Source organism: Squalius cephalus (genome assembly GCF_949319135.1).
Source record: "Squalius cephalus genome assembly, chromosome: 22".
Classification (NCBI taxonomy): Eukaryota; Metazoa; Chordata; class Actinopteri; order Cypriniformes; family Leuciscidae; genus Squalius; species Squalius cephalus.
In genome coordinates this window covers 22,409,877-22,435,179 of record NC_137143.1, presented here as the reverse complement: position 1 = coordinate 22,435,179, position 25,303 = coordinate 22,409,877, and the positions used below count along the sequence as shown (strand labels likewise).

The following is a 25,303-nucleotide window of genomic DNA, read 5'->3' as shown; positions in this document are numbered from 1 at the left end:
TCGCCTTTTTTTCTAAAGGGGCGTATTTTTCTTGCCAATTTAATTACAAACCAACGTTCAATGCACACGAACACTCTGCAATAATGTCAGGCGCCTATTTGAAACACTCGGACTCCATGTCAAGGTGATAGTGTTGTGTAAACAGCCGGGATGTGTGTTTAGAAACGTTTTTGTGGGAAGTCTCATCAATGGAGGGTTGAGGAAGCCCGTCTTGCTACAGAAGAGGACGCTGTCGCCCCTGGATATGACCGGCATTCACTGTCGTTTCGAGCGATCGATAAAAGAGTAAGTTTGCTGATTTATTCTGCACTGCTTTCTGTAAACAGTAATGTCGCGGGGGCAGGTAGTAGCGCTGTGGTTGCTTTCTTTGACTCTCCAAATATGGCTCCAGCACTGGAAGGCGCTCATTTACTAGCTCTGCCTTGGCTGACTGTACACGGCGCCTTATTACATACAATTGCTTTATTCTCTGCATATACACACGGCATTGCATGCAACGGAGCTATAGCGTCATATGCAATTATTTGTCGTTTGGTTGACAAAGTGAAAATAAGGCATAGTGCACCGTCAGGAGTTTGTTATCAGGAAAAACAATCGAGGTTGAGACTGTCCATCAGCCCTGCTAAAATGGCTGACTCGTCTGTCTCGCTTCAGGATTGGTATTTAGCGCTCTGCAACCGAACTACGTCAACTGGGTCGAGGAAAAATTGAAGATCTGCCCGGTGATTGGCTCGAATTATTCACGTGATATGAGCACGGCAACCTATTGGTTCGCCTGAAATACATTTATTACCAACGTTACAAATGAAGCGACATGTACACTGTAGAAGATGTGTATCTGTTAATTTGAGAACCCCCTTATTTAGTAGTTATTAGATGTTTATTGATCTCAATGAACCGTTTATTTGTACTTTTTATATTACAGCAAACACATCATTAAGGAGTGGAGTCGCTGCTACATTTGATTGTGTTGTTTTTATTCAAATGTGCTGATTGACAGTCCTGTTGTTGCTAAAAACAGTTAAAACCACCTCAAGATGGTCTGTTGGTCTAAGATGGTTTTTATGGTAAGGCAAGAGTAAGACAACAGGTGAATAGGGAAAAATGATTTAACTAATAGATATCATCTTATCCTCCCCATTGATTAATCACAAATGTTTTGTGTTGCCACTGAAATGATATGTTTTAATATGTACAAATTTGTATAAATTTGTAGAACAGAAATAAAAATTTGATAATTAGATTTTTTTTTTCATTTGGACATGTTAAAAGGGTTTTTACAGAGGGGACTTTGGATACTTCTTTATAGTTTGACCTCTTCTTAGTCCATCAATCAAAAAATGTATGTTTTTAGGAATAAAGTGTTATATAATCCAAACCAATTATATATGAAGAAGCCCCTCTATAACAACCTTCATAATATTCATTGGAATTTCACTGGAAATTTTGGTGCTACTGAATTGGAGATTTGTGGCTCGGTGCATAAGACGAAAGTCATTTTGAGAAAACGGCCTTTAAAGATGTGCAATTGTAATTGAAATCAACAGGCGTAAATAATAATGAAAGAAACGCATAAATGTTTTCTATCTACTAGTCTGAAAGAAGACCTGTTATGAAGCGAAATAGCTTAAAATCTCAAAATTGACAATGGTTTTGCCTGTAGTGTCTTGCCTTGAGAAGTTTTTTCAACACTATCTGGTCAATATTGGTAATGTATATTTCTGTTCTTACAGGTACCTATGTCCATTCATATTTTAACATTTATATAGAGGATAACTTCAATGAGAAAGTTAAAGAAACAAGTTGGCCAATCCAGGGCTGGAGGCTTTGGCAGAGGAGAGGATCAGGGTCAAGTTGGTCCATCCAGCCATGCCGACATGGACGCTCTACTCTGTCCACCTTCTCCATGCAGACTGAACTTCACTATGACCAGAGACACTCTTACGTACGCGCAGGCTCAGAAAATGGTGGAGATTGAGCTGGAGGGAAGGCTTCACCGGATCAACATTTACGACCAGCTATCCGTCGTAACCGAGGATGAAATGCTGGCTCAGGATCTGACGGAGTGCAACAGTAACAAAGAGAACAGCGAGCAAAGACTGGGAAACAAACAAACTGTGTGTAAAAGCAAGCGGAAAGATGGCAAACACGCAGCCAAAAAGAGATCTGGCTCTCAGAATGGCTTGCAAAGTCAGGTCGCCCATTCACAAATCCCCCTGCCAAAGCCTACATTCCGTACGGTGGACACTTTCATGGCCTCAGAAGCCCCTCCTCTTCCTGCGGCTTATTATCGCTACAAAGAGAAGTCAGGGGAGGAGTTGGACAACGAGGCCGAGTATGACATGGACGAGGAGGACATGGCTTGGCTAGAGATGGTGAATCAGAAGCGAGTGTCCGATGGCCACGCTTCCGTCCCCCCTGATACTTTCGAGTTACTGATTGACCGACTTGAGCGAGAGTCCATTTTGGAGTCCCGCAGCCAGGCGCTGTCCCAGAGCACCATCGACGAGGATGCCTACTGTTGCGTTTGCCTTGACGACGAGTGTCTCAACAGCAACGTCATCCTGTTCTGCGACATCTGCAATCTCGCAGTGCACCAGGAATGTTACGGGGTGCCTTACATCCCCGAGGGCCAGTGGCTGTGCAGGCGCTGTCTGCAATCCCCGTCGCGACCCGTCGATTGTGTCCTCTGCCCTAATCGGGGAGGCGCATTCAAACAAACCAGCGACGGAAGTTGGGCCCACGTCATCTGTGCCATATGGATCCCTGAATTGTGCTTTGCCAACACTGTGTTCCTAGAGCCCGTGGAGGGAGTGAAAAACATTCCTCCTGCACGATGGAAGCTCACCTGTTACCTGTGCAAACAGAAAGGCAGGGGGGCGTCTATTCAGTGCCACAAAGCAAACTGCTACAGGGCGTTTCACGTCACTTGTGCCCAGAGAGCCGGTCTCTATATGAAAATCGACCCTGTGCGGGAAACCGGTGTGCACGGCACCACTTTTACTGTGAAGAAAACTGCTTATTGCGAGAACCACTCGCCCCCTGGTACGGGCACTGAGGGGGATGAAGACAATGGGTTGGTCGGGGGCAGGGGTAACAGAGGTCAGAGGTCATACACATTAGGCCCTCCGCTGCAGCAGAACCAGAATGGGCGGAAAAAAGGTTCGGCCGCACAACAGAAGAAAACGCAGAAGAATTCAGCCGGGACCTCGCGGAAGACAGGAGTGCCCCTCCTGCTGGTGCCGCAGATACCCTCCTTTAGGTAAATGTTTACGTCTGCTCTTTTGTCGGTTATGTCTGTTCTTTTGATCTTACCTCGTTGTAAGCATGCAGAAGTATTTCACCTCATCTTCAGTGAATGTTAGGTTTACCATTTAGGATACTGTTGTAGAAGTTTGGGGTCAATAAGACTTTTTAAAAAAAATTATACTTCTATTCATTGATCAAAAGTGACTGTGAAGATTTTTACATTGTAACATGATTTCTATTTCAAATAAATGCTGTTCTTTTAAAAGTTCTATTCATCAAAGAATACTTAAAATGCATCATGGTTACTTTCCACAAAAAAATGATGCAGAACAACTGTTTTCAACATTGATTATTATTATTATGATTAGAAATGTTACTACCAAATCAGTATTTTAGAATGATTTCTGAAGGATCATGTGACTGAAGACTGAAAATTCAGCTTTGCCATTACAGGAATAAAATTACATTTGAAATATATAGTAAAATAGATAATATTTACATAATATTTCACAGTATTACTGTTTTTTTTTACTGCATTCTTGATTAAATAAATGTAGCCTAAATGTTTATAATGAGCTTAAATAACTTCTTTCAAAAATAAAAAAATCATTTGATCAGTAAGCAAGCAAATTTTATTTATATAGCACTTTTCCAAACAAATCAATGCAGTTCAGTAGTAGTTATGGCAATAATAACCAAAAAATATATACTTGAAAGAATTACTGTTAGGATACATTGAGATGCTTCTGAGGGTGAATTTTCTCTTCAACCTCCTCATCCTGGTAAAAATAAAAATCCTCAAAATTGACGTGTTTCCCTCACGAGCGCCTTTAGATCTGACTCCATTGCAGTATTAAATACTTAGTGTTTACAATCCTAATGGATAAAATCTAAATAGTTGATTAAATAGCCTGTTTCACTCAGAAATGTGTCACTTTACAGAAGAAAAATGAGAATTGTGAATGTTTCATGTTGAATTTAACAGTTTTTCATATTTTTTTGAATAGGCTCAATAAGATTTGCACAGGGGTCTCTGTTGAAAGGAAAAATCAGTTCATGCAGAGACTCCACAATTACTGGCTGCTGAAGCGTCACTTTCGTAACGGAGTGCCACTCATCCGCCGGCTCCATTCTCATCTACAGACTCAGAAATCTGAGCAGGTTAGTGTGCTGTAACACATTACGCTGTTGTTGACAGTAAAAAGTGTGATAACTTATACTACAACTCTTAATATACAAGCTCACACAGAATCTACGACAGCAGAAAACTGCAGATTTCTACTAATTTTGCTACGCTTATCATTCACACTTTTCCCTGCCCTATGTTTGTTCATTAGTTTATTAAACATTATGGCTAATTTGATCATGTTTTCAGCTATGAGTAACACATTTAACCATGTTTGAATTCTGCACATTTGCTCCCAAAATCAGAGCAGAAAAACGACAAAATGATCACTTGTGTTGTTGTGTGTTAAATGACCAGAGATTGCTTGTATGTGCAGTGTATTTACAGATTTTTTTTTTTGAATGACTTTTCAGAGAGAGCCAGACGCAAAGTTGCAGGCTGTCAGGGAAGAGCTGAAGTATTGGCAGAAGCTTCGACAGGACCTGGAAAAAGCTCGACTTCTTATTGAGCTCATACGAAAGAGGGAGAGACTTAAAAGGGAACAGGTGACAGATCCCCTCATGTCTAATGTTCTTTTGTTACGTTCTCTAGACCCTGTTCTCTGAAAAGCATCATTTATTGAGAACAGGCATAAGGTAATTACTAATTCACAGAATCAATTTAATTTGGCTCTCTTCTCTCACCAGATGAAACTTCAGGAGGCTACACTGGAGCTGCAGCTCACTCCTGCGCTGGTGTTTCTGCGCTCTACACTGGAACAGCTGCAGGAGAAAGACATAGATCATATTTTCACCACACCTGTCAATTTGAAGGAGGTAAGGAAATGGGCCCTTTAAAGTCCCCTTTTTGCAAAAATAACTTGGTAACACTTTACAATAAGGTCTCATTTGTTATATTAATTAATCCATTAACTAACATAAACTAACAGTCTGTAAATATATTGTATAACAATTAATTTAACATCTTGAAATTTTTATAAATATTGATTAGAAAAATGTTATTATCATAAGTGCTAACTGGACTATGCTAACCATTCAAACCTTGGCGTAGTTCAGACTCATTCATCAGGGTGGGCCAGCTTACTAATTTTTAATGCCATTGATGTATACATTTTTATGTCAATAACATGATGGTTTCTAAATGACCCATTTTTGCAGCTTAGTTTCCATAGTCTGTGTGGTTGCCGCTGAGAATATTAGTTATAATATTAGTGTCTACTTAGTAGATTGACCTTTTTATTTTTAAAAGAGCAAGACATATTTTTTTTCATATGTCATCTTTATTGTTTTCCCAGGTTCCAGATTATCTGGAGTTTGTTTGTGAGCCAATGGATTTCTCTACAATGCATGACAAACTCGAGGCCCATAAATACTCATCTGTGGCTGACTTGGAGAATGATTTCAATCTCATGATATCCAACTGTCTGAGGTACAACTCCAATGACACAATGTTCCATAAAGCTGCCATGCAACTCCGAGAGGTGGGCGGAGCTGTCCTGAGACACGCCCAACATCAGGCTCTTAGCATAGGCCTTGATCCCAGCACAGGCATGCACCTGCCAGACAAGCCCAGCGCACACAATGCCACAGTCTCCTGGTGGGATGAAAGTGAGCAGCTTTCCAATGTTAACAGTCTCCAAAACAATGTACAGTCTTAAAGAGAGAGTTCACCCAAAAATGAAATTTCTGTCATTAATTACTCACCCTCATGTTGTTCCAAACCTGTAAGATCTTCAAAATACAAATGTAGATATTTTTGATGAAATCCGAGAGCTTTCTGACCCTCCCATTTACTGCAACGTTATTACTACTTTCAAGGCCCAGAAAGGTAAAGACATGGTTAAAATAGTCCATGTGACTACAGTGGTTCAACCTTAATGTAATAAAGCGACGATAATACTTTTTGTGCGCAAAAGAACTAAAAATAAAGACCATTCAACAGTTTCTTCTCTTCTGTGTCAGTCTCCGACACTGTTCACGTAAAAATGCAGTGCTTCTGGGAACGCAGTGTCAGAACGCTGGCTCAGTATTGGCCGGCTCCTGCGTCAGCACCACACATGTATCGTGGTCCTTTTGAACAGCGTCAGAGACTGACACGGAAGAGAAGAAATTGTTGAATAAAGTCTTTATTTTGAGTTTTCTGCACACAAAAAGTTTATATTTATAATAAATATTTTAACAATGTCTTTACTACCTTTCTGGGGCTTGTAATAACATTGTAGTCTATTGGGGGGTCAGAAAGAGCTCGGATTTCATCAAAAATATCTGCATTTGTGTTTCGAAGATGAACTAAGGTCTTATAGGTTTGGAACAACATGAGGGTGAGTAATTAATGACAGGTGAACTAACCCTTTAAATTACGAGATTAATCTTTCTGATGTTTAGAAAATGTAAATGCTCTCATTATCAACTCCACCCTCATGTCATTTTAAAGTTTCAAACAGGACATAAAAACATGATAAAAGTAGCTCATGATTCTTCTGTTGCAATGCCTGATTTTAATCAAAAAAATCCCATCGAATGATTTACAGTTGACTTGCTTTTGGACCCTGAAAATCGTGTGCACATGTGTCCTGAGGACCAGCTGAAAACCCTGCTGGACAAACTGGATCTGGTGGCGTCTATGCGGACCAGCGGGGGTCGTACAAAACGCATGCGCCTGCTGCGCAGAGAAATTAACAGCCTCCGTCACAAGATCAGCCACCAGGACCGCAACCCACGACTGCTGAATGGGAAAATTAAAGAGAAGAAGAGCAAAGAGGGAAAGAGTGAGGAGAAGATGGATTACATAACCTCCAATACAGGTAACTTCAACTTCAGTTAGTTGCTAACATTTTTTTTTACATTTTAAGTTAGTTTTTCTTTATTCATATATTTAGTTTTATTTCAGCTTTATTTCAATTAACATAAAAAAAAAAGAAAAGTTTTAGTTAATAACAATAATGGTTACTATTTGTTATTTTAAACTGTCCAAAAATTACTTTTTTTTTTACTGAGGCAAAATAGACCTTGGCAGAAAACTTAACACCCAGTCCATTAAGTGATGAATAATTAATTAATTTTTAATTCAAACTTCTTTTATAAGTTATCTACAAGTTTAAGTTAACCATTAATTTCTTTCCACGGTTGAAGACCCAAAAAAATCAACATCACATAAAGTGCAAAAACCCACTTGTCCAGCCTCTTCACCTTTACCTGGAGATTCCCCACCAAACCCGCCCATGTTCTGCCTTGAGACGGGACGGACCACCATTCCAGCGCAGTCAAATAAACCTGGCAGCAGAAAACTGAGGGCGAAAGGAAAAGAAAGAGGCCTGAGAGAAAATCACGATCAGACTTTAGAAGAAGATGAGAACTTCCACACAAAAGAGGAGGACACCAGCCCTCAGGAGGATGCTGTGAACAGGGTTTCCTCCGCAGAGAGCCCATCTGAATCACCCAAGATGGGCGTGGGTCGTCGGACATCAATCCTCTTCAAGAAAGCAAAAAACGGAGCCAGACCGACAAAGGACAAGCCTGTTTTATTGCAAAATGGAGTCAGCAAAGGCGAAAATGAAGCATCGCCACAGCAGACTGCACCAGCCAAATTATTGCCAGCACCACCAGCCCCAAAATCACCCTCTCCGTCCCCTCACCAGCTGAGATCCAGAGGACTGAGTACATGCTCAGACAACGAAGGCGAAAAGGCCCACTCTCGTCCAGAAGAGAATGGTACTGGAATATACTGGAATATACTGGAATATAAAAACGATTACTCAAGTTTATTGACCAGTGATTTAAGTGATGTCCATCGCAATGTGTTTAATATGCTAAAGCGCTCTAATGCTCTTTATTTAGGCTTCGCAAATGGACTCAAGAGACACTGCAGCCACTCATCCGATTCAGAAAGCTGCACTCCCACCTTCCCACCACACAGGTAATGGATGCTGTCAGCACTCTGAAATGAGTGCTTTAAATGCTAGGTTCCCTGTTTACACTTGGCTTGTGGCATCAGTGGGCCTGTTTACACCTGGTCACCTCATGTGTTTTTACTGATCGATCTGATTTGTTAAAACCGTTCCATTTACACTTGGTCACATAAATGTGTCTCCGCAAAACGAAAATAAATCCGATCTTCAATTCCCGCGGTATATGCAAATTTAACGGAGTTCACGTCAACGAAAGCAACAGATATGAGCTGCATTTTATTTATCATCAGCTAATTTCAAGATCAAAGACTGCAACAGGAGAGAGAGCGGCATCAGCACTGGTAAGATCATTTAGTCTCACTACTTTTAATGAAGATGATTGTGTGTGTTGAGCGTCTGCGACTTACTTTCAGTTTTATTTGCAGCACTGCGCGTCGGCTTTCTGAAGAGATATTAGGCTACTCATCTGTGGCGATGTGTTGCAGTAGCGCTGTCATATCATATCAACATGCTCTCACACACTTATTTTTTTAACATTTTGGGAGGAGTAAAATTAACATATGTGGCTTCAACAACCAGATGCATATAGACTTGTCCAGTTTCGTTTGGAATGCGTCTCAAACCACCTCCTGAAGTGGTTTGAGTGATTGGATTTAAATCCGGCTTGAAAGCGTTTCGGAGGGCATTTACACCTGGTCTTTTCCCGATCGGATAGCCATCCGATCAGAGAAAACGCATGAAGTGACCAGGTGTAAACAGGCCCGGTGTGTCACTGCATGATGAGAAAGTGCAAAAAAAGTTCACCCCAGAGCAAAATATACTTGTGCGATTTAATCTCATTACAAACATTTCAATTTCAATAATATTGTTTCCCCGGAAGTGGCGTAAGTGTTTTTTGTGGTTTTTGCTAATCTTAAATTGCATACTATTTATTTTATGATTTTAATTTGTAGTTTATAAATTCAATTAAAGTTTTATATATTTGAGTTTGTGCATGTTTTCTCACTGAATAAAACATTTATTTGCCTCAAAAGAATTTACTTTTTTTTTTTTTTTTTCATGCAATATCCCAAAAATTACCATAAGTATATGGATGGAAACCTGGTTACATGACCTGTTTTTACACCTGTATTTAGCACTGACCACTTGAGATTGCATCACCTGACACAGATGTTAATACCAGGTGTTCAAGGTGCCTATTACACAGAAGTAATTTAAAACCATTTGTCTGCTAATGTTTTCCGCAGTTCCTCACCTCCAAAACGCAGTCGTGGTAAACCAGCTCTCAGTAAAGTTCCTGTTGGTGAGGAGGAGAATGAAGTTACTAATACAAGTGGGTCCAACAAAGACCTTAAAGGAACTATTTTGTTCTTGTTTTATTTGTTTTGTTCTATTGTTATTTTGTGTTTACTTTTGTAGGCAGAGACACTTCTCAAAATTATGACGAGATGGAACCTCTAACCTTGGTTTGGGCAAAATGTCGTGGGTACCCCTCATACCCTGCAATGGTAAGGATCACATGCGGTTGCGCTTATGCTTGTGGGTCTTCATGAGACACTTGAATCTATAAGTTAGTATATCTAGCCTAGCCTAAACTAATAATGCTTTTCAACAGGTTGTCGATCCTAACATGCCCCGGGAAGGAATTCTTCACAACGGCATTCCCATCCCAGTGCCTCCTACAGACGTTTTGGATCTGGGTACACGCAGACAAGAGGAGACAGAGGAGAAGCTCTTTCTTGTGCTGTTTTTCGATACAAAAAGAACCTGGTAAGGTGAAATACATTTCATGGAATATATTTCAAACCTGCAAGCTTGTTTTAAGCCTGTTCATGTCTTTGTTTTGCTATTAAGGCAGTGGCTACCATTGGACAAACTCCATCACATGGGCATTGACGACACTGTAGACAGACTGCGTCTGATGGAGGGCAAGAAACCAAATGTGCGGAAGTCAGTGCACATGGCGTACGACAGGGCGATGACACACTTGAGCCATGTGCAGGAAAACTCAACTTTTAACCCCTCAAATTTTATATAAAAGACTTCTGTCAAATATATGTCTAAACTGACTGTAAGATACCAGTGAAGGTACGCTCATAACATTCAGATATTTATTGGTTTTTATACCAGTGGAAGGCAGATTTATAAGATCATTTTTGTCTTCTGTCCGGTTTTCCTACCCTCCAAAACTCAAGGCACATCATAAATCAAAACCTGGTTTTATTCACTTTTAATGTTCTCAATCAACCAAGATTTCTAAGAATGTTTTAAATTCAGTTGTTCTAATTGCACTTATTTTTGTATGTTGGAAATGTTTTGCCACTCGTTCCATTTTCGGCAGTTTAATTGAATGTGAGGTGATGGTATCACTTATGTTGCCAATGCACCAGGGTATTCGGGCAGTACGACTCAGGAACTTTGTGCTAGAATGCATTTTGTAATAGTTTACTTGGATACATTTCTGGACTGAGGAAATGCATGTGCACAAAAAAAAGTCCTATTGCCCTTAGATTTGCTGGTTAATCATTCTAGCGTGATCATATATGCTTTTCGTCTTTATCAGATCTGTTGTCTTTCTAAAACGTCTGGTGTTTGACTACCATAGCTGTTTTACATACTGTGAGATGCCACTTAATGCTATTCATTTCTTTGGCACTGACACCCAGATCCTATTTTGTGTCCTTTTTTAAGTTAATATGTGCCAGTTTATTTTAAAGAAAGGATGTGTCTGTCAACAAGCTTGTAATTGTGGGTGGAGATCACTGTGTAAATATAAATGCATGTATGTAGAAAATATGCACAGATGTGTTTTTAAAATCTGAAATGTAAATTAATGACAAACTTTGTACGTCATTTTAATTTATTCTGAGTTGTTATGGAAAAGTTATTTAATAGTAATTGAGAAGGTTTAATTTAACAGCTCTACAGGGCTTTATATTGTTCAGGAAGCATTACTGCTTTAATGCAATTGTTCCTTAGTGGTCTAAAGTGAGAGAACATTATAGTATAAAATATTAAGTAGTCTCTTAGATCTTGTACGCAGAGTAAAAGAGAAATGTGTTTTTTTTAAAGCCTGTGAAAAGCTAATAGTACCAAACAAAAAATGTCTGAAACAGTATTTTCTCAAACGAGAAATAAAAAGACTGTTGAGCTGATGCGTTTGTGTATTTTTCATCTGTTTACAAGTTGAACTTGAGCAATATGTCTTGATCTATTACCCTTTCTAAATTTAGCAATCATGTCAGTAAATAAGATTTCAAAATACAAGATGTACTTGAGCAACCTCAGATTTATTACAGCACCAATATATTATTCCTCTTGAATACAAATGTTTTTTTTTTTCCAGAAAAGCAAACTTGAGAAAATTGCAAGTATATTGTCATACACTGAGTATTTTTCCTATTATGTCCAGTGGTTTTAACCTACATTTTATGGTGATCTTGATCTCATGATTTGATGACATCATAGTGCACATGCCAGAAAAGTAAATGTCACAATTCATGACTGGCAAATCCAACCAGAAACAAAAACTCATATACAACATTAAACTACACATGCTGTGCAGTAACCTAACTGAAAACAGAAATGAAAGAACATTAATCCCATAGTTTTATGATCTTCTGATAAGTTTCAGCTCACGTTATATATTCTTTAATTAAAATGGAGCAAGGTTTGGTCTGTTCGGTTTCAAATGCAAAACCATATAAGACAAAGTCAAAGTGAACCTCTAAAAGAATACATCACAAGAACAATGAACAACCAGAAAAGGTGCATTGTGACAATGCACAGCTCGAGCAGCCACGCTAAATTAGAGGTAAATTATTCTCATCCAGACATCGGGACACCACATTTGATCGCATTAACAGTTTCTAATCTATATGCAATTACATGACCAAATGTAAAGTAAAACAATCCAGTTACAGCTTCAATAAATTAGCCATTGCCACCAGTTCTGAAGAAAAAATCCACAGTTTATTGGACCTTTTGCTGAGTAAAGTTGTTTCTGGTGTTTATAATTTTCACAAAATATGATTTTTTTTATATATTTCTTTTTTTTTTTACTTAAATGTATAAAATCAGATCCAGTCCAGGATGTCAAATGGACAAACAAACAGCAGCTTTACATAATTTATTTACCCACGGTGGATTATTTATGATCATTTGGTTGAATCATCTCCATTGTATTACTAAACTGAGTTAAGAATGCAGAGATGCACGTCCTGCCATTTTAGCGATTGGATCACTGCGGGTCAGTGTGATCAGTGTCCATCTGAAACCAAATCAATGCAAATGGTCAGTAGATGGAGGGAATCGTGTAAAAGACCAAGAAATCATAATCCGATTCATTTTGACTCTTACCTCCTTTAGAGCTCTTACTGGGGTTGGGGGTTGTGGAGTATTTCGAAGGGTATCGGATAAACAGACGGTCTTCCTCCTTCTTGATCCAGCGCAGCAGTTTGGTGATGGCGTTGATGGCACAGGTTTTCGTGACAAGGGGGCTGAAGCACGTGTACAACTCAAATTTACTCGTGACCTGAAATGAGAAATTGAATTCACTTGCTTTGGGCAACTCGTAATTAACCTGAGAATATTTTCAAGGACGTAGCCAAATAATCAATCACAACGCGACTCCATTTGGAGCAAGGTCAGGATCCTAATTTGCATAATCTGCATTTTAACTGCCGCTCGGAGGCCTTAAAGGTAACTCGATCTTCAAGGTCTTGCCGGAGAGCGTGTGAAAGCACCAGGCGAGGTGGAAAGCACAACATCAACATGTTTTGCTCTCAGAGTACTGAGAACAGATGCGTGTGACAGCAGTTAGTGTTCACATACCCAGGCCAGCAGAGTCTCGCGTTCGGCCACGTGGTAGATGAGCTTGAGGGGGCGTGAGGTGCTGTGGATCCGGCTGTGCATGTCTCTGTACAGGTCCAGGAGTCTCATCTGCTCCTCCTCACTGCCGTAAGGGGCCTCCATCTCTGGGCTGCGCAGAGAAGCCATGAGACAGAGAAAAACAATGGTGTCTTTGTGCTAGATCTCATTTCTGTACGCCATTCATAAACATTTTCGGATATTATATTAGTGGTCCTACATTGTAAAGAACATCTCATGACAAACAGAGTGCTCTCAATAAAAGCCAATGGATTTGGCATCAAACAATAGGATAAAGGAAGAAAACGTGCTTTCGATTTCTGTCCTTAGTGAAATGAATTTGGGAAATATGTGAGAGGTTTACAGTGAAAATATTAAGCTCAGAGATACTGTTAAAAAGTGATTTGTGGAGTTGCTGAGGACAAATCTGATGTCAGCATTAGGGAAAGGCTTTTTCTCGTTTGCAAAGTGTTTGATTAAATCCATTTTAAAAAGTTGCCAATTGAAAACAAGTAGTTATTTATGTATTGTTTATATATTTTCAGTTTTCATTTTTTAGTCATTTTATGTTTTTTCATATTTATTAGTTTTACATTTTTTTTCTAGTTAGCTTTCATTTATTTTTATTTCAGTTTTAGTTTAAGTAATTTTAGTACTTCAACTTACTTTATTTCAGTTACAAAGGCAGCATTTTTGATTTTCGTTTAAAATAAAAGCTATTATATCTTGCATGAAGAAAATTAAGACGTTTTATGTAACATTACAATAATGCACTTTCAGTGTTATTTTTTTAATATATATTTTTTCCATTTTTTATTCTGACAAAATAGAATAGAATTTTAATATATGCATGTATTTATCAGCCACAACATAAAAATTATAATGAGACTTTTTTGCATGAGGTTAATGAGAATTAGAGGAACAAATGTGGTAGACAAAAAGCACCTTGGAGAAACTCAACAGCAGTGCAAAATATGAAAAGACAATGCAGAAAAGCTGAGTAGTCACAAAACTTGTAGTCCATTATAACATCTATAAAGACAGCCTTCATGCTTTCAGTGTGGAACTAGGCAAATCTAGACAGACTGTCTTCTCAAATATTATAAAAAAACATAAATAACACACGCACTCTTTTTGCTACTGTAGAGAGTCTAACAACCCCCCCCCCCCCCTCAAGCCAGATTCCCAGTGAAATGCTCTCAACAGAAAATGCAATGAGTTTGCTTCCTTCTTCTCTGAGAAAATCAATAATATCAGAAAGGCGATCAGCATATCCTCGTGTGGCACTGACGTAAGACAGATCAGACCACATCCTCAGAAAGTTACTATGTCTGATTTCGAAGAAATTAATGGTAACATTTTGGAAGAAACAGTACAGCACCTTAAAACATCAACCTGCGCTCTTGACACAATGCCCACCTCCTTTTTAAAAAGTGTGTTAAACTGTTTAGAAGCAGATCTCCTAGAAGTGGTAAACTCCTCACTTCTCTCTGGGACTTTTCCAAAGTCCCTTAAAACTGCAGTTGTCAAACCCCTCCTGAAAAAGAGCAATCTGGATAGCAACATATTGAGCAATTACAGACCAATCTCAAATCTTCCTTTCATAGGCAAGATCATTGAAAAAGTTGTCTTCAATCAGCTTAACAACTTCCTAACCTCAAATGGATACAAATGGACAATTTTCAATCTGGTTTCCAACCACATCACAGCACAGAGACAGCACTCATAAAGATAATAAACGATATTCGGTTAAATAGTGATACAGGCAAAACATCAATTCTGGTACTCCTCGACCTCAGTGCTGCATTTGACACTGTCGATCATTACATAGCCTACTTCTTGATAGGCTGGAAAACCGGGTCACACTGTCTGGGATAGTCCTAAAATGGTTCAGGTCATACTTAGGAGGGGAGGTTATTATGTGAGTATAGGAGACCATAAGTCTGAATGGACATCCATGACATGCAGAGTCCCTCAAGGCTCAATTCTTGCACCACTCCTGTTCAACCTGTACATGCTCCCAATGAGCCAAATAATGAAGAAGAACCAAATTGATTGAAACACAAATGATGAAACACAAATCTATTTAGCCCTATTGCCTAACGATTACAGCCCCACTGACTCTATGTGCCAATGCATTGATGAAGTCAACAGTTGGATGTGGCAAAACTTTCTTCATTTAAACAAAGACAAAACTGAAGTCATTGCGTTTGGAAACAAAGATGAAGTTCTCAAGGTGAACGCATACCTTGACACTAGGGGTCAAACAACTAAACAGCAAGTCAGGAATCTCAGTGTGATTCTGGAGTCAGACCTTAGTTTCAGTAGTCATGTCAAAGCAATAACTAAATCAGCATACTATCATCTCAAAAATATTTCAAGAATTAGACGCTTTGTTTCCAGACAAGACTTAGAAAAACTTGTTCATGCTTTCATCACCAGCAGGGTGGATTATTGTAATGGACTCACTGGCCTTCCCAAAAAGACCATAAGACAGTTGCAGCTCATACAGAACGTTGCTGCCAGGATTCTGAGCAGAACCAGAAAATATGAACATATCACACCAGTCCTCAGGGCTTCACTGGCTCCCAGTTACATTTAGGATTGATTTTAAAGTATTATTACTGGTATATAAATCACTCAAAGGCCTAGGACCTCAATACATAGCAGATATGCTCACTAAATATAAACCTAACAGATCACTCAGATCATTCGGATCACATCAGCTAGAAATACCAAGGGTTCACTCAAAGCATGGCGAGTCCGCTTTTAGCTACTATGCCAGGCGCAGCTGGAACCACCTTCCAGAAGAGATCAGATGTGCTCCTACAGTACTCGCATTCAAATCCAGACTCAAATCACAAACACTGTTTGACACACTCAAAACACTGTTTAGCTGTGCACTGATTACACTGTACTTTATTTTGCATCCTCCTTTTAATTCTAAACTGAACTCAAATGGCACTGAGAATTGGGTAAGAGAGATGAAACCATGCTGATGGCCTGGGTCTGTGGTGGAGTAGTGAGTTTGACGTGATTAAACTCGAGGTTCTGTGGGGTGCGGACTGATTCGATTCCATTCCTAGAGCTTCCGAACAAATGGGTTTTTGGGGTGCGGACTGATGAGGCAGTGAACCCAAGGTTACCCCGTGAGTCAGTTGGGCGCGTCGAAAGAACACCACAGACACAGTACAATCCACATGGGAAAATCTCACAGTAAAACAAGCAGCTGTGCTTGTCCGCGACATTAATGCGATATGGCTCAGCTTGTCAGTTAACTACGGCTCTTTGTAGTGAATGCCGCTCCATTTGAAAGCAGGTGATGGCGATTTACTACTAATCAAGGAACCGGCTTTACTGACGAGATGCGCCTAACAATGTCATGCGATATATCGCCCAGCCCTACTAAACTCTCATGAAAATGCAGATCTTAAAGGGATAGTTCACCCAAAAAATGTAATGTAACCCCATTGTTTGTAACCCAAACCCCATTGACTTCCATAGTATGGAAAAATAATGCAATGGAAGTCAATGGGGTGCATCAACTGTTTGGGTTACCGACATTCTTCAAAATATCCTCTTTTGTGTTCAGCAGAAGAAAGAAACTCATACAGGTTTGAAACAACTTGAGGGTGAGTAAATGATGACAGAATTTTCATTTTTGGGTGAACTATCCCTTTAAGAAAATAAAGCCTTATTTTAGTTCCATTAAAGTAAAAATATAATTTCTTATTTATTTAGCGATGAAATATGAGATGGACATGTTCTCAAAAGGTTTCATGAGACTCTCAATCCTCAACGCAAACGACTCACCTGGTGAACTGCGTCAGCTGCCTATGGTTGTCTGGCACGTCGAAGGGCTTGTACATGAAATGCCTGAGGTCAGACACTCCCACCTGACTAACGCTGTACGAGTGAGCTTTCGATATGGCGTTCAGCGCATTCTGCGCTTGCATAGCCTCCTCGATCTTCCTCTTACACTCGGCTACCGAATAAAACGCCTCTTTATCGGTGGAGAGAAGAACCAGACAAACAGTACATTCAGGAGGGTCCAGATAGGAGATGTATGCATAAAAGTAACAGTCAGGGTTAAAACTGGGCAGGCAGATGGGCGTCCAGATCTCCCCGGCCTGGAAGGCGGACGACGCCCCGATGAGGTTCAGTAGAAGGTGGAGGTCGGCAGGTTCCAGTCGGGCATCGTCAATGACCATCTTTTCTTGCACTATGGTGAGCAGCTGGTTCTTGGCTATGAGGATGGAGAAGACCAGGTTGGGCGTGATGGCCTTCTGGAGAATCTGACTGAGGGAGTCCCTGAGAGACGAGGCCAAGGGGAGACAGTGCACAGCACAGAGTAAGAGGCTGGGGTCTGAGTCCACAAGGTTAAGGAGGCCGTCGAGAATCTTCTCCGAGCCGGCCAGCAGACGACGCAGGTCGTAGTTTTTCTTGTGCTCGAAGATGCGGGTGATGCTGGCCTGCGTGAGCATGCTGACGATTTGGTTGTAGACGTAGAGAAGCTCATTCCGGAGCTGCTGCTCTGACTGACGGCTGCTGGAGACGGACACCAGCACCAGAGGACCCCGCTGCATGAACACAACCGTGTGCTCGTCTATCAGGAGAGAAGAAACCAGATGAAGTTATTTAAGCCGTTATTTAAGTAGATGATTCATGAAGAAGAATTGAGAAGAAATGTTTCTTGAGCACTAAATCAGCATGTTAGAACGACTTCTGAAGGGTAGTGTGCATGCCCTTTTCCATCAGTTCGACATCACAAAGAACTTACCGGAGTAGACTGAACGGATGATGTTGTCTCCACTTTGCACGAAGGACACCAGCGCCATCATTACTCCCATAGTGGAGGACAGAGCCTCCTCACTTCCATATCGGGAATATATGGGCTTCCCAGCCTCGCTCAACACAAACACATGCTTCCTGTGCTGTCTCCAACTTTCCGCCGTCACATCCTCGTTCCTGTGCGAAGGGGGTCCCAGAGGTGTGCCGGTCTCGCATAGAGGGGACGAGGCTCCTTTCATTCCCATTCCCTGCTCTTCCATCTTCCCCCGGGCTAGCACGGTTACAACAAACTCACTCGAGTCATCATGGCCATTGTCAACTAATGCAGAGTCCTCGGATGCTTTCCCAGAATCAGTCTCCGAACCACCGGCACACAGAGACCTGTCATCATCGATGTGGAGCTTCTGCATATCTGTTGAAGGCTCTTGCGGTTGGTTGCTCTCCTCTGATGTAGGGTCTGCTGAGTCCATGAGCCCCTCTGGGTCTGAAGGCATCCTGTGATCTTCATTCACACAGTGGTTTTCTGATGGGACATCACTGTCCGAATAAGCTAAATCTGGAGAGTAGAGTAGAATCAAGTCTGCATCAGCATGTTACCCACTGTAACACAAGTATAAACTAGTAATAGAACGGCACTACCTAAAACATTACCTATTTGATCAAGACATTGTGGAAGAATGGATGGATCAAATATCTTCACTTCCTCCATATTCCCACTCTGTTGACTGCTCGGATCCATGACAACATGCAAAACAACTGAATTTAAATTGAGAAAGTGACTTAATGACACCCATCAAACGGCAATATATCAGTAAAGCATTTAACTAATAAAGGTTCGTACTTCGTGTACAACAGTGAAGTCTAACACGTTTAATCTGATTAACGTTACTGCTGTTATCCCATCTCTGCACGGCTCGTGGAGTTTAACACCGTCACGCACGTCTTCTGCCGCAGATAGTTTAATAACAATGAATGACTTCGATAAATAACATTAACTGGTTAAAATCATAGAACTACTAACGTTAACCAGATTACCAGACAGAAAGCTAATCTACGTTATTTATGCAAAAAGCTAATAATCTCCCCGATGAATGACTCCTCGAGTGAACTATTTCACTACTCGTCATAATCACATTCATGTCTGGTGGAATAAATTATTAACGATCATTAAAAACCAAGATGATCTTTCGTTTTTGCTCAGCGCAACTGACTCAGCCGCCGGTTCTCCAGGAAGCTTGACGTTAAAAACACTGCAAAACAAATATCCACAACCACTTCCGGTTGACATATTTCAAAATAGAGGACCATAATGAAATACAATGCAAAAATATTTAAAAGTGCGAGACGACCAGTCAAAAATAATCCAGTCATTTACTATGTATAATTATATTTACATTTACACACATATGAGATTTTTCTTTTTTACTTTACTCAAAAATATATACATTTTACAAACTTTTCTTTTACCAATTATTAGCAGTTTGGTGATATGTGTTATAGTATGTTAAGATATTAAGATATTCAATACAGAAATCTCAGGTTTCACTAAATGCTTTTGACAATGCACAAACATCAACATATGATTTTGAATTGTTTATTGATTCTCTTTATATATCCTGCAGCTTGCTGTGCTGCATTGGTCTATATAGCAAAAATTAGGGGGGAGGGGGTCACAACATTTTCAACATTCATATACTAATTAGTATAATTTATTGTGCTCAAATAATGAAAACACCTGATAATAATAAACAGTTGAGATGATATTTTTAATATTAATTTTACAATGTTTATTTAAACATGCACCTAACTAGGTCCATGGAGTTTAATGAAATGAAGGAAAATGGGTTAGCAAAAAAAAAACAAAAAAAAACTGGGAAAGATCAGTATACAGTGGTATTTATAAAGAGGGGTGAGGATGAAACATTGCATGGTGTTGAAATAAAGAAATGCAGCTGTTCAATGGTTTGTGCTGCAAGTTATGCTGTCCAATATATCAACTGCAGTCTGGAGAAGATTCTCTGTGCATTGCGTTTTTCTTCAAGCTATCGAGGTATTCTTGTTGTGAAGCAGCCAGAACTGAAGCCAGAACGTCATCATCTTCCCAATCTGTTAAACCTAAAAAAAAAAAAAAAAACACCTAATTAACAAAGACATGAATTATAAGTTAACAAACATTTCTACTAAAGCATACAATGCCGTACCAAAGGCAGCAGGTGACATATCCTGCATTAGTGTCCTGTACCCCAGGGTTGGGTAGAGAGACACCAGGGAAGAGTTGGCAGAAGACTGATGACTTGGACCTTGAGAAGAAATCAAGGAAGAACCGGTTAATAAGCGAGAAGTGTGCATTAGCGCAAGTAAAGAAAACATTCATATACAGACCTGGGGCACATGGTGATGGGGGTTTGGGAAGAACCAGTGAAGCTCCTGCTGGGGAGGGGGGTTTGACGGGGGGTTCAGGGTGAGCCGGGCCTGGATGCTCTGGAGAGGGGGCGGAGCTGCGCTGGCGAGGGGACCTGCATCCCCACTCCTCAAAGCCACTGGATGTGGCGGCTGTGGCAGAGCTGCAGGTGGCACTAGCTTTACGAGGCTGAATGGAAAAGCAGAGAGGGAAGTGTGTCAAAGTTGTTTGTTTTAAGTTGCTTTGATTTGGTCGTGGGATGGTCTCATACCTGTCTCGCTTGCTTCTCTTGGTCCTGAAGCCACTGCAAGTAGGACTCACGGGCCACCTGTTCTTCGATGGCCTCATTGGTGGCCTCCCAATCTGATGCTCTCTTCTTGTCCTCCAGCATCTGCTGCTCAATCCAAGACTCCTCAGACGTCTTAATAGCGTTTTTCATGAGACTCTGGTCAGCATACTACATAGAGACAGTATAACAGACATTAGCAGAGAAAAATCCTCATATAAATAAATACTTGTATTTACGTGCCTTATTTACAACACCTACCCCTGGTTTAAAGGAGGGGAGGCCCAGCCCCACCCCAACACTGGCCTTGTGGGGATTGACCACAGAGTTATAATGGATGTTCTTGTGGTAACTGACACGTATCGGCTCATCGTTGTTCTCTTGGATGCCGTGGAACGTATTAATAGGCTCTGTAAGACGGGATTTGTCAAATAATATTAAAAACGTATTTCCTCTTCTATCCTAAAATATACCACAGACAGCCTATTAGATGGCAGGAATTCAACAGACATTAACTAACCTGCACCATTCTGGTAAACCTCCACCGGCCGGTTGTACATTTCTGCCATGGCCTGCATCTCAATGTGGTTCCCATGGCAGTTGTTCTTCCTTTTTCTGTTAATGTATGTGGTGAAATCCTCTGTGACATAACTTGAAAAGTAATCCGCATTTTTCGTCTGCAATTGAAGCATAAACAATGAAACAAAATGGCACATCAGTCAATAATTAAAAGAAGAGGTAAACTCACATTTCAAAGCCAATTATTTTTTAATTGCAAATCATTTATTCTTAAATATTAAACTGACTCACCAAGTAATCCATACACTGCTTCCGTACCACATCATGCATATCTTGGTCCCCATATACTTGATCAGCTTTAAAAAAACAAAAAAACAATGACACATACATATAGTTATTGTTAACTAAAACTATTGAAATCGTTTTATATATTTGAAATAAAGCTAAAATAAAATAAAACATAGATATTACATGAAAAACTTGCACTTAAAAAACTTAAATTAAAATTTAAAATGCTGCCTTATCAAATAACCGAAATGAAATAAGTTTAAGCTATAAATAAATATATATATATATATATAAATAGGCCTATATATATATATATATATATATATTTATAGTTTATATAATTGGCTTTGAAATATATATATTACCAACTGCTCTGAAAAGACATGCTCCATCTTCCTTCATTTTTTTTATTTCAAAGCCTTTCTTTTCTCTTAAGGCTTTCTCGAACCATTCTTCTTGCTGTAGGTCAAAAAAAGGAAGAAATAAAGAAAAAGTGTATTATAATACAATGAATACATATAACATTTTTCCAATTTCCAAAACAGACAGTGTCCAAAAAAAGTGTTTGGACAATTTAAGATTAATAGGAATGGGAAAATGGAAATTCCATTCTCATTACAAGCTCATATGACTTTCTAAAAAAATCATTTGTTTTCCACAGAAGAATAAATGAAAACATGAGTCACCATTCACTTTCAGTTTTTGTGGGGGTTAATGTAGGGTTATGTTGATTTTGTATCACAAACAATTTCAACTTTTTCATCTCATTTTGGATTTTTGTCATAATTGTGACAAAAAGTTTACTTCTGTCAAAAACTAAGACTGTATGTCATAATTATTTTTATAATTAGATCACCTCAGTAGATATAGTATTTATATAGTAGAGATATAGCCTAGGCTTCAAAAGAGTAAAGATATAGGCTAAACAATGAACCAAAACTGTAATAATTAAATAGATTAGCTAGCTCATCCAAAAATGAATTCTGTCATTAATTAAACTCACCCTCATGTCGTTCCAAACCCATAAGACTTTCGTTCATCTTCAGAACACAAACAAAGATTTTTTTTAAAATATAAAACCTGAGAGCTTTCTGTCCCTCCATTGACAGCTATGCAACTGACACTTTGACGTCTCAAAAAGTTCATAAAGAGATCGCACAACTAATCCATATGAATTGAGTGGTTTATTCAAATATAAAAACATTCATCAACCCACACTTCAGTTGTGGTAAATGGACGCACAAGCATGTTTGTTTGATGTGCGAGAACCAATGAGGTTCATTCTGTGTTACGCAGCACGTTTGAGCTTCCGCAAGAACCAATGAGATTTGTTCTCATGCGTCAAGCAGTTTCGGTTGAGCTTCTGTTTATGTTAGCTGATCAATGTTTATATGTGAATAAAAGCCTAAATTCAATATGTGCATCATAAAAAGTGACCGAGTCTCTTCAGACAATTTGGACTAAATCGCTCAATTCATATGGATTTGTTTTACGTCAAAGTGGTAGTTGCGTAGCTGTCAATGGAGCTCAGATTTCATCAAAAACATTTATGTTCTGATGATAAACGAAAGTCTTACGGATTTGTAACAACATGAGGGTGAGTAAATGATGACAGAATTTTCATTTTTGGGTGAACTAGGCTATTCATTTAAAAGACTCAAAACAACCAAAAGTCAAACAGGTTTGGAAGGTGCATAAACTATGGCATTTGGGTAAACTATCCCTTAAAGGCGCAGTTTCAAACATCTGAATTTTTTTTGACTAAATTATTATATAGTTAGCTCTCAGCATGCTTGATGGGTCATTCAAACTGGCACAGAAAGCAGTCTAGTAAGAAAACTGTCAATATCCAGAACCTGCTCGACCGTGGCGGGGTCCACAAGCTGAAGTCTGGCCGCATTCTCATACTCATCCTCACTGTTGTTGCCTCCAGCTCCCTCTTCGGGTTCCGATACTGGACTACCGCCCCCTCCTCCTCCTCCCACTCTACCTCCTCCACCTGTCAAACCGCTGGAGCAGACCGCCTGCCGTCTCCGCTTGCTGAGTCCGGGTCCCGAGCAGCAGCTTCCAACACCACCTGTGCCGCAGGGTAACTCGACACGACCTGCGACCACAGCCGAGTTGGAGCTCCCTTCGCACTGCACGACCGGAGCTCCAGCGGCACCGGGCTGTGGGGAGGCCTGCTGGGGGCGAGCGCTCGCCTCGATCCGCCGCTCCTCTCTGGACGTGTGCGGTGTGGCCTGGTATGTCCACGGCGGCGGAGAGGCCCTGGGTCGGGACCCCGATCGTCCTGCGAGTGGATGAGGGTGCGACTCAGAGCCGCCTCGTCTGTCCGCTTCGTCCGTATGATCACCGCCACCGGCTGTAGAGGCCGGTTTCTTCTTTGGGAGGATTGTCATCGCTGGCCAGCTTGCGGTGATTTGTGTTGTTATGTGTTACAACACGGAGACTAAACGGCCTTTCAAACTTGTATATAAACAGTTTTTTCGATGCATGTATAGTCACCCCCGTCCTGACATAATACGAGGTGTCGGTGAAATAATACGGTCGTCACAAATCTTTCAATTTCGAGGTTTTTCTTTCGTAACAACGACCGACCGAGAGTTTGACACAAACATCAACAAACCACAATGCGATTTCACGTCACTTCCGACGCCTGCTCTGCTTCTTGTTGACAAAATGGGCTCATATTGCTTTGCACTGCCCCCTACCGCATCAACCCTTCGATAGACGGTGATATTTGACCCATTTTCAGTAAAGAAAATGTTATTGAATACCACACTTTTTTTTTTGGCTGACAGAATATATATACTCAACATATTTTTTTTATATTTTATATTTAACTGTTTAATCGGTGAACATATAGGTTAGGCCTAAATTTGACCCATTTTTAAAGTGGCAATAGTGTGCCTCATGTTTGACATTCTCAAACATTGCTTAACAGATGATCTATAACTGCATAACTATGGACTAGTTTCATTTTTTTTTTTTACCACATTATTAGGGGAGCGCGGGGCACAACCTAACGCGGGGTTAGTTGTAACACGCTTGTTTTAAATACTTCCGCACATGCTTGGATGACGGAACTTTGTTTATTTACTAGTTGCCATATCAACACTAAATAGAAAAAAAAAATCCGCCAAAATTATTTTCTTTTTGGAAGATATCCATAGACATTTATTAAACCATAGCAAAAGTAAATTTCTTACTTAAGTTAATTTTTCATCTCTATTTTTTGTGTTTATTTAAAATAAGACAAATCTGATATTATTTTAATCTCCAAGATGTTATTTAACAGTTGAGATAATTATTGAATGTTTCGCTAACTAGCAGAAGACACTAGCAGGGTTTAAATCCCAGTTGTGCAGGCGGGGCATGTTGTAACACTGTGTTACAATGTGCCCCTATTAGAAATATGCTATTATATTCTATACTTTTATTAATTTTATTGAGAAAACGTGAGAAAAAGGTGAATAAAGACTGAGAGTCAATGTCCAGAAATTACTAATTATTTATTTGTTTTGAACTATGTTGTATAGCTGTGTTTTCCTGTGTTCGTAGTCAAAACTCAAAAATGAGTTTCTATTTAATTATTAAAAATTGCCATTATTTTATATGAAAAAGTTTTTTAATTGTATTTTATTTAGAAAATATTTTAGTTTGTTTTGTATATTTTTTTTATTAGATCAGATAACATTTTAAGCTGCCATATGTCATGTTACAATGTGCCCCACACATGTCACAATGTACCCCACCTATGGGGCATGTTGTCACATTTCACTTCCATTCTTTCGGGGTATATCAAGAAAAAAGTATATACTGTATTAATAAAACAAAAACACATAATTGTACTAGACATGTGGGAAA

General features: G+C 39.7%; 3 protein-coding genes across 6 annotated transcripts; 1 reads left to right on the top strand and 2 right to left on the bottom strand.

Annotated features, from left to right (window-relative positions):
• The first annotated feature begins 14 nt into the window (after positions 1-14).
• brpf3a (bromodomain and PHD finger containing, 3a) lies at positions 15-11,436 on the top strand. 3 transcript variants are annotated; one of them, XM_079858397.1, is made up of 14 exons: positions 157-285; positions 1,734-3,262; positions 4,257-4,410; positions 4,789-4,920; positions 5,062-5,190; positions 5,670-5,982; positions 6,906-7,115; positions 7,164-7,178; positions 7,507-8,085; positions 8,212-8,290; positions 9,530-9,615; positions 9,702-9,790; positions 9,898-10,052; positions 10,137-11,436. In XM_079858397.1, the coding sequence occupies exons 2-14, from the start codon at positions 1,782-1,784 to the stop codon at positions 10,318-10,320; spliced, it is 3,606 nt and encodes a 1,201-aa protein (XP_079714523.1). In that variant the 5' UTR covers positions 157-285; positions 1,734-1,781; the 3' UTR covers positions 10,321-11,436. The 3 variants fall into 3 exon arrangements, with proteins under 3 accessions (XP_079714524.1, XP_079714525.1, XP_079714523.1); XM_079858398.1 differs by having other exon boundaries at positions 15-285; positions 6,906-7,178; XM_079858399.1 differs by lacking the exons at positions 9,530-9,615; positions 9,702-9,790; positions 9,898-10,052; positions 10,137-11,436 and adding an exon at positions 8,573-8,623 and having other exon boundaries at positions 15-285; positions 6,906-7,178.
• Positions 11,437-12,327: 891 nt separating this feature from the next.
• Positions 12,328-19,196, bottom strand: mon1bb (MON1 secretory trafficking family member Bb). 2 transcript variants are annotated; one of them, XM_079858401.1, is made up of 7 exons: positions 18,784-19,196; positions 18,594-18,667; positions 17,932-18,498; positions 16,965-17,757; positions 13,116-13,263; positions 12,642-12,816; positions 12,328-12,552 (listed from the first exon to the last, which is right to left on the bottom strand). In XM_079858401.1, the coding sequence occupies exons 2-7, from the start codon at positions 18,649-18,651 to the stop codon at positions 12,542-12,544; spliced, it is 1,752 nt and encodes a 583-aa protein (XP_079714527.1). In that variant the 5' UTR covers positions 18,652-18,667; positions 18,784-19,196; the 3' UTR covers positions 12,328-12,541. The 2 variants fall into 2 exon arrangements, with proteins under 2 accessions (XP_079714527.1, XP_079714526.1); XM_079858400.1 differs by having other exon boundaries at positions 18,594-18,698; positions 18,784-19,194.
• A 719-nt stretch (positions 19,197-19,915) lies between these two features.
• otud5b (OTU deubiquitinase 5b) lies at positions 19,916-24,099 on the bottom strand. The gene is made up of 9 exons (XM_079858396.1): positions 23,293-24,099; positions 21,802-21,895; positions 21,440-21,504; positions 21,150-21,306; positions 20,891-21,039; positions 20,615-20,800; positions 20,325-20,532; positions 20,144-20,242; positions 19,916-20,057 (listed from the first exon to the last, which is right to left on the bottom strand). Exons 1-9 carry the CDS (start codon positions 23,833-23,835, stop codon positions 19,936-19,938), a joined length of 1,623 nt encoding a protein of 540 aa, XP_079714522.1. The 5' UTR covers positions 23,836-24,099; the 3' UTR covers positions 19,916-19,935.
• Positions 24,100-25,303: the final 1,204 nt, after the last annotated feature.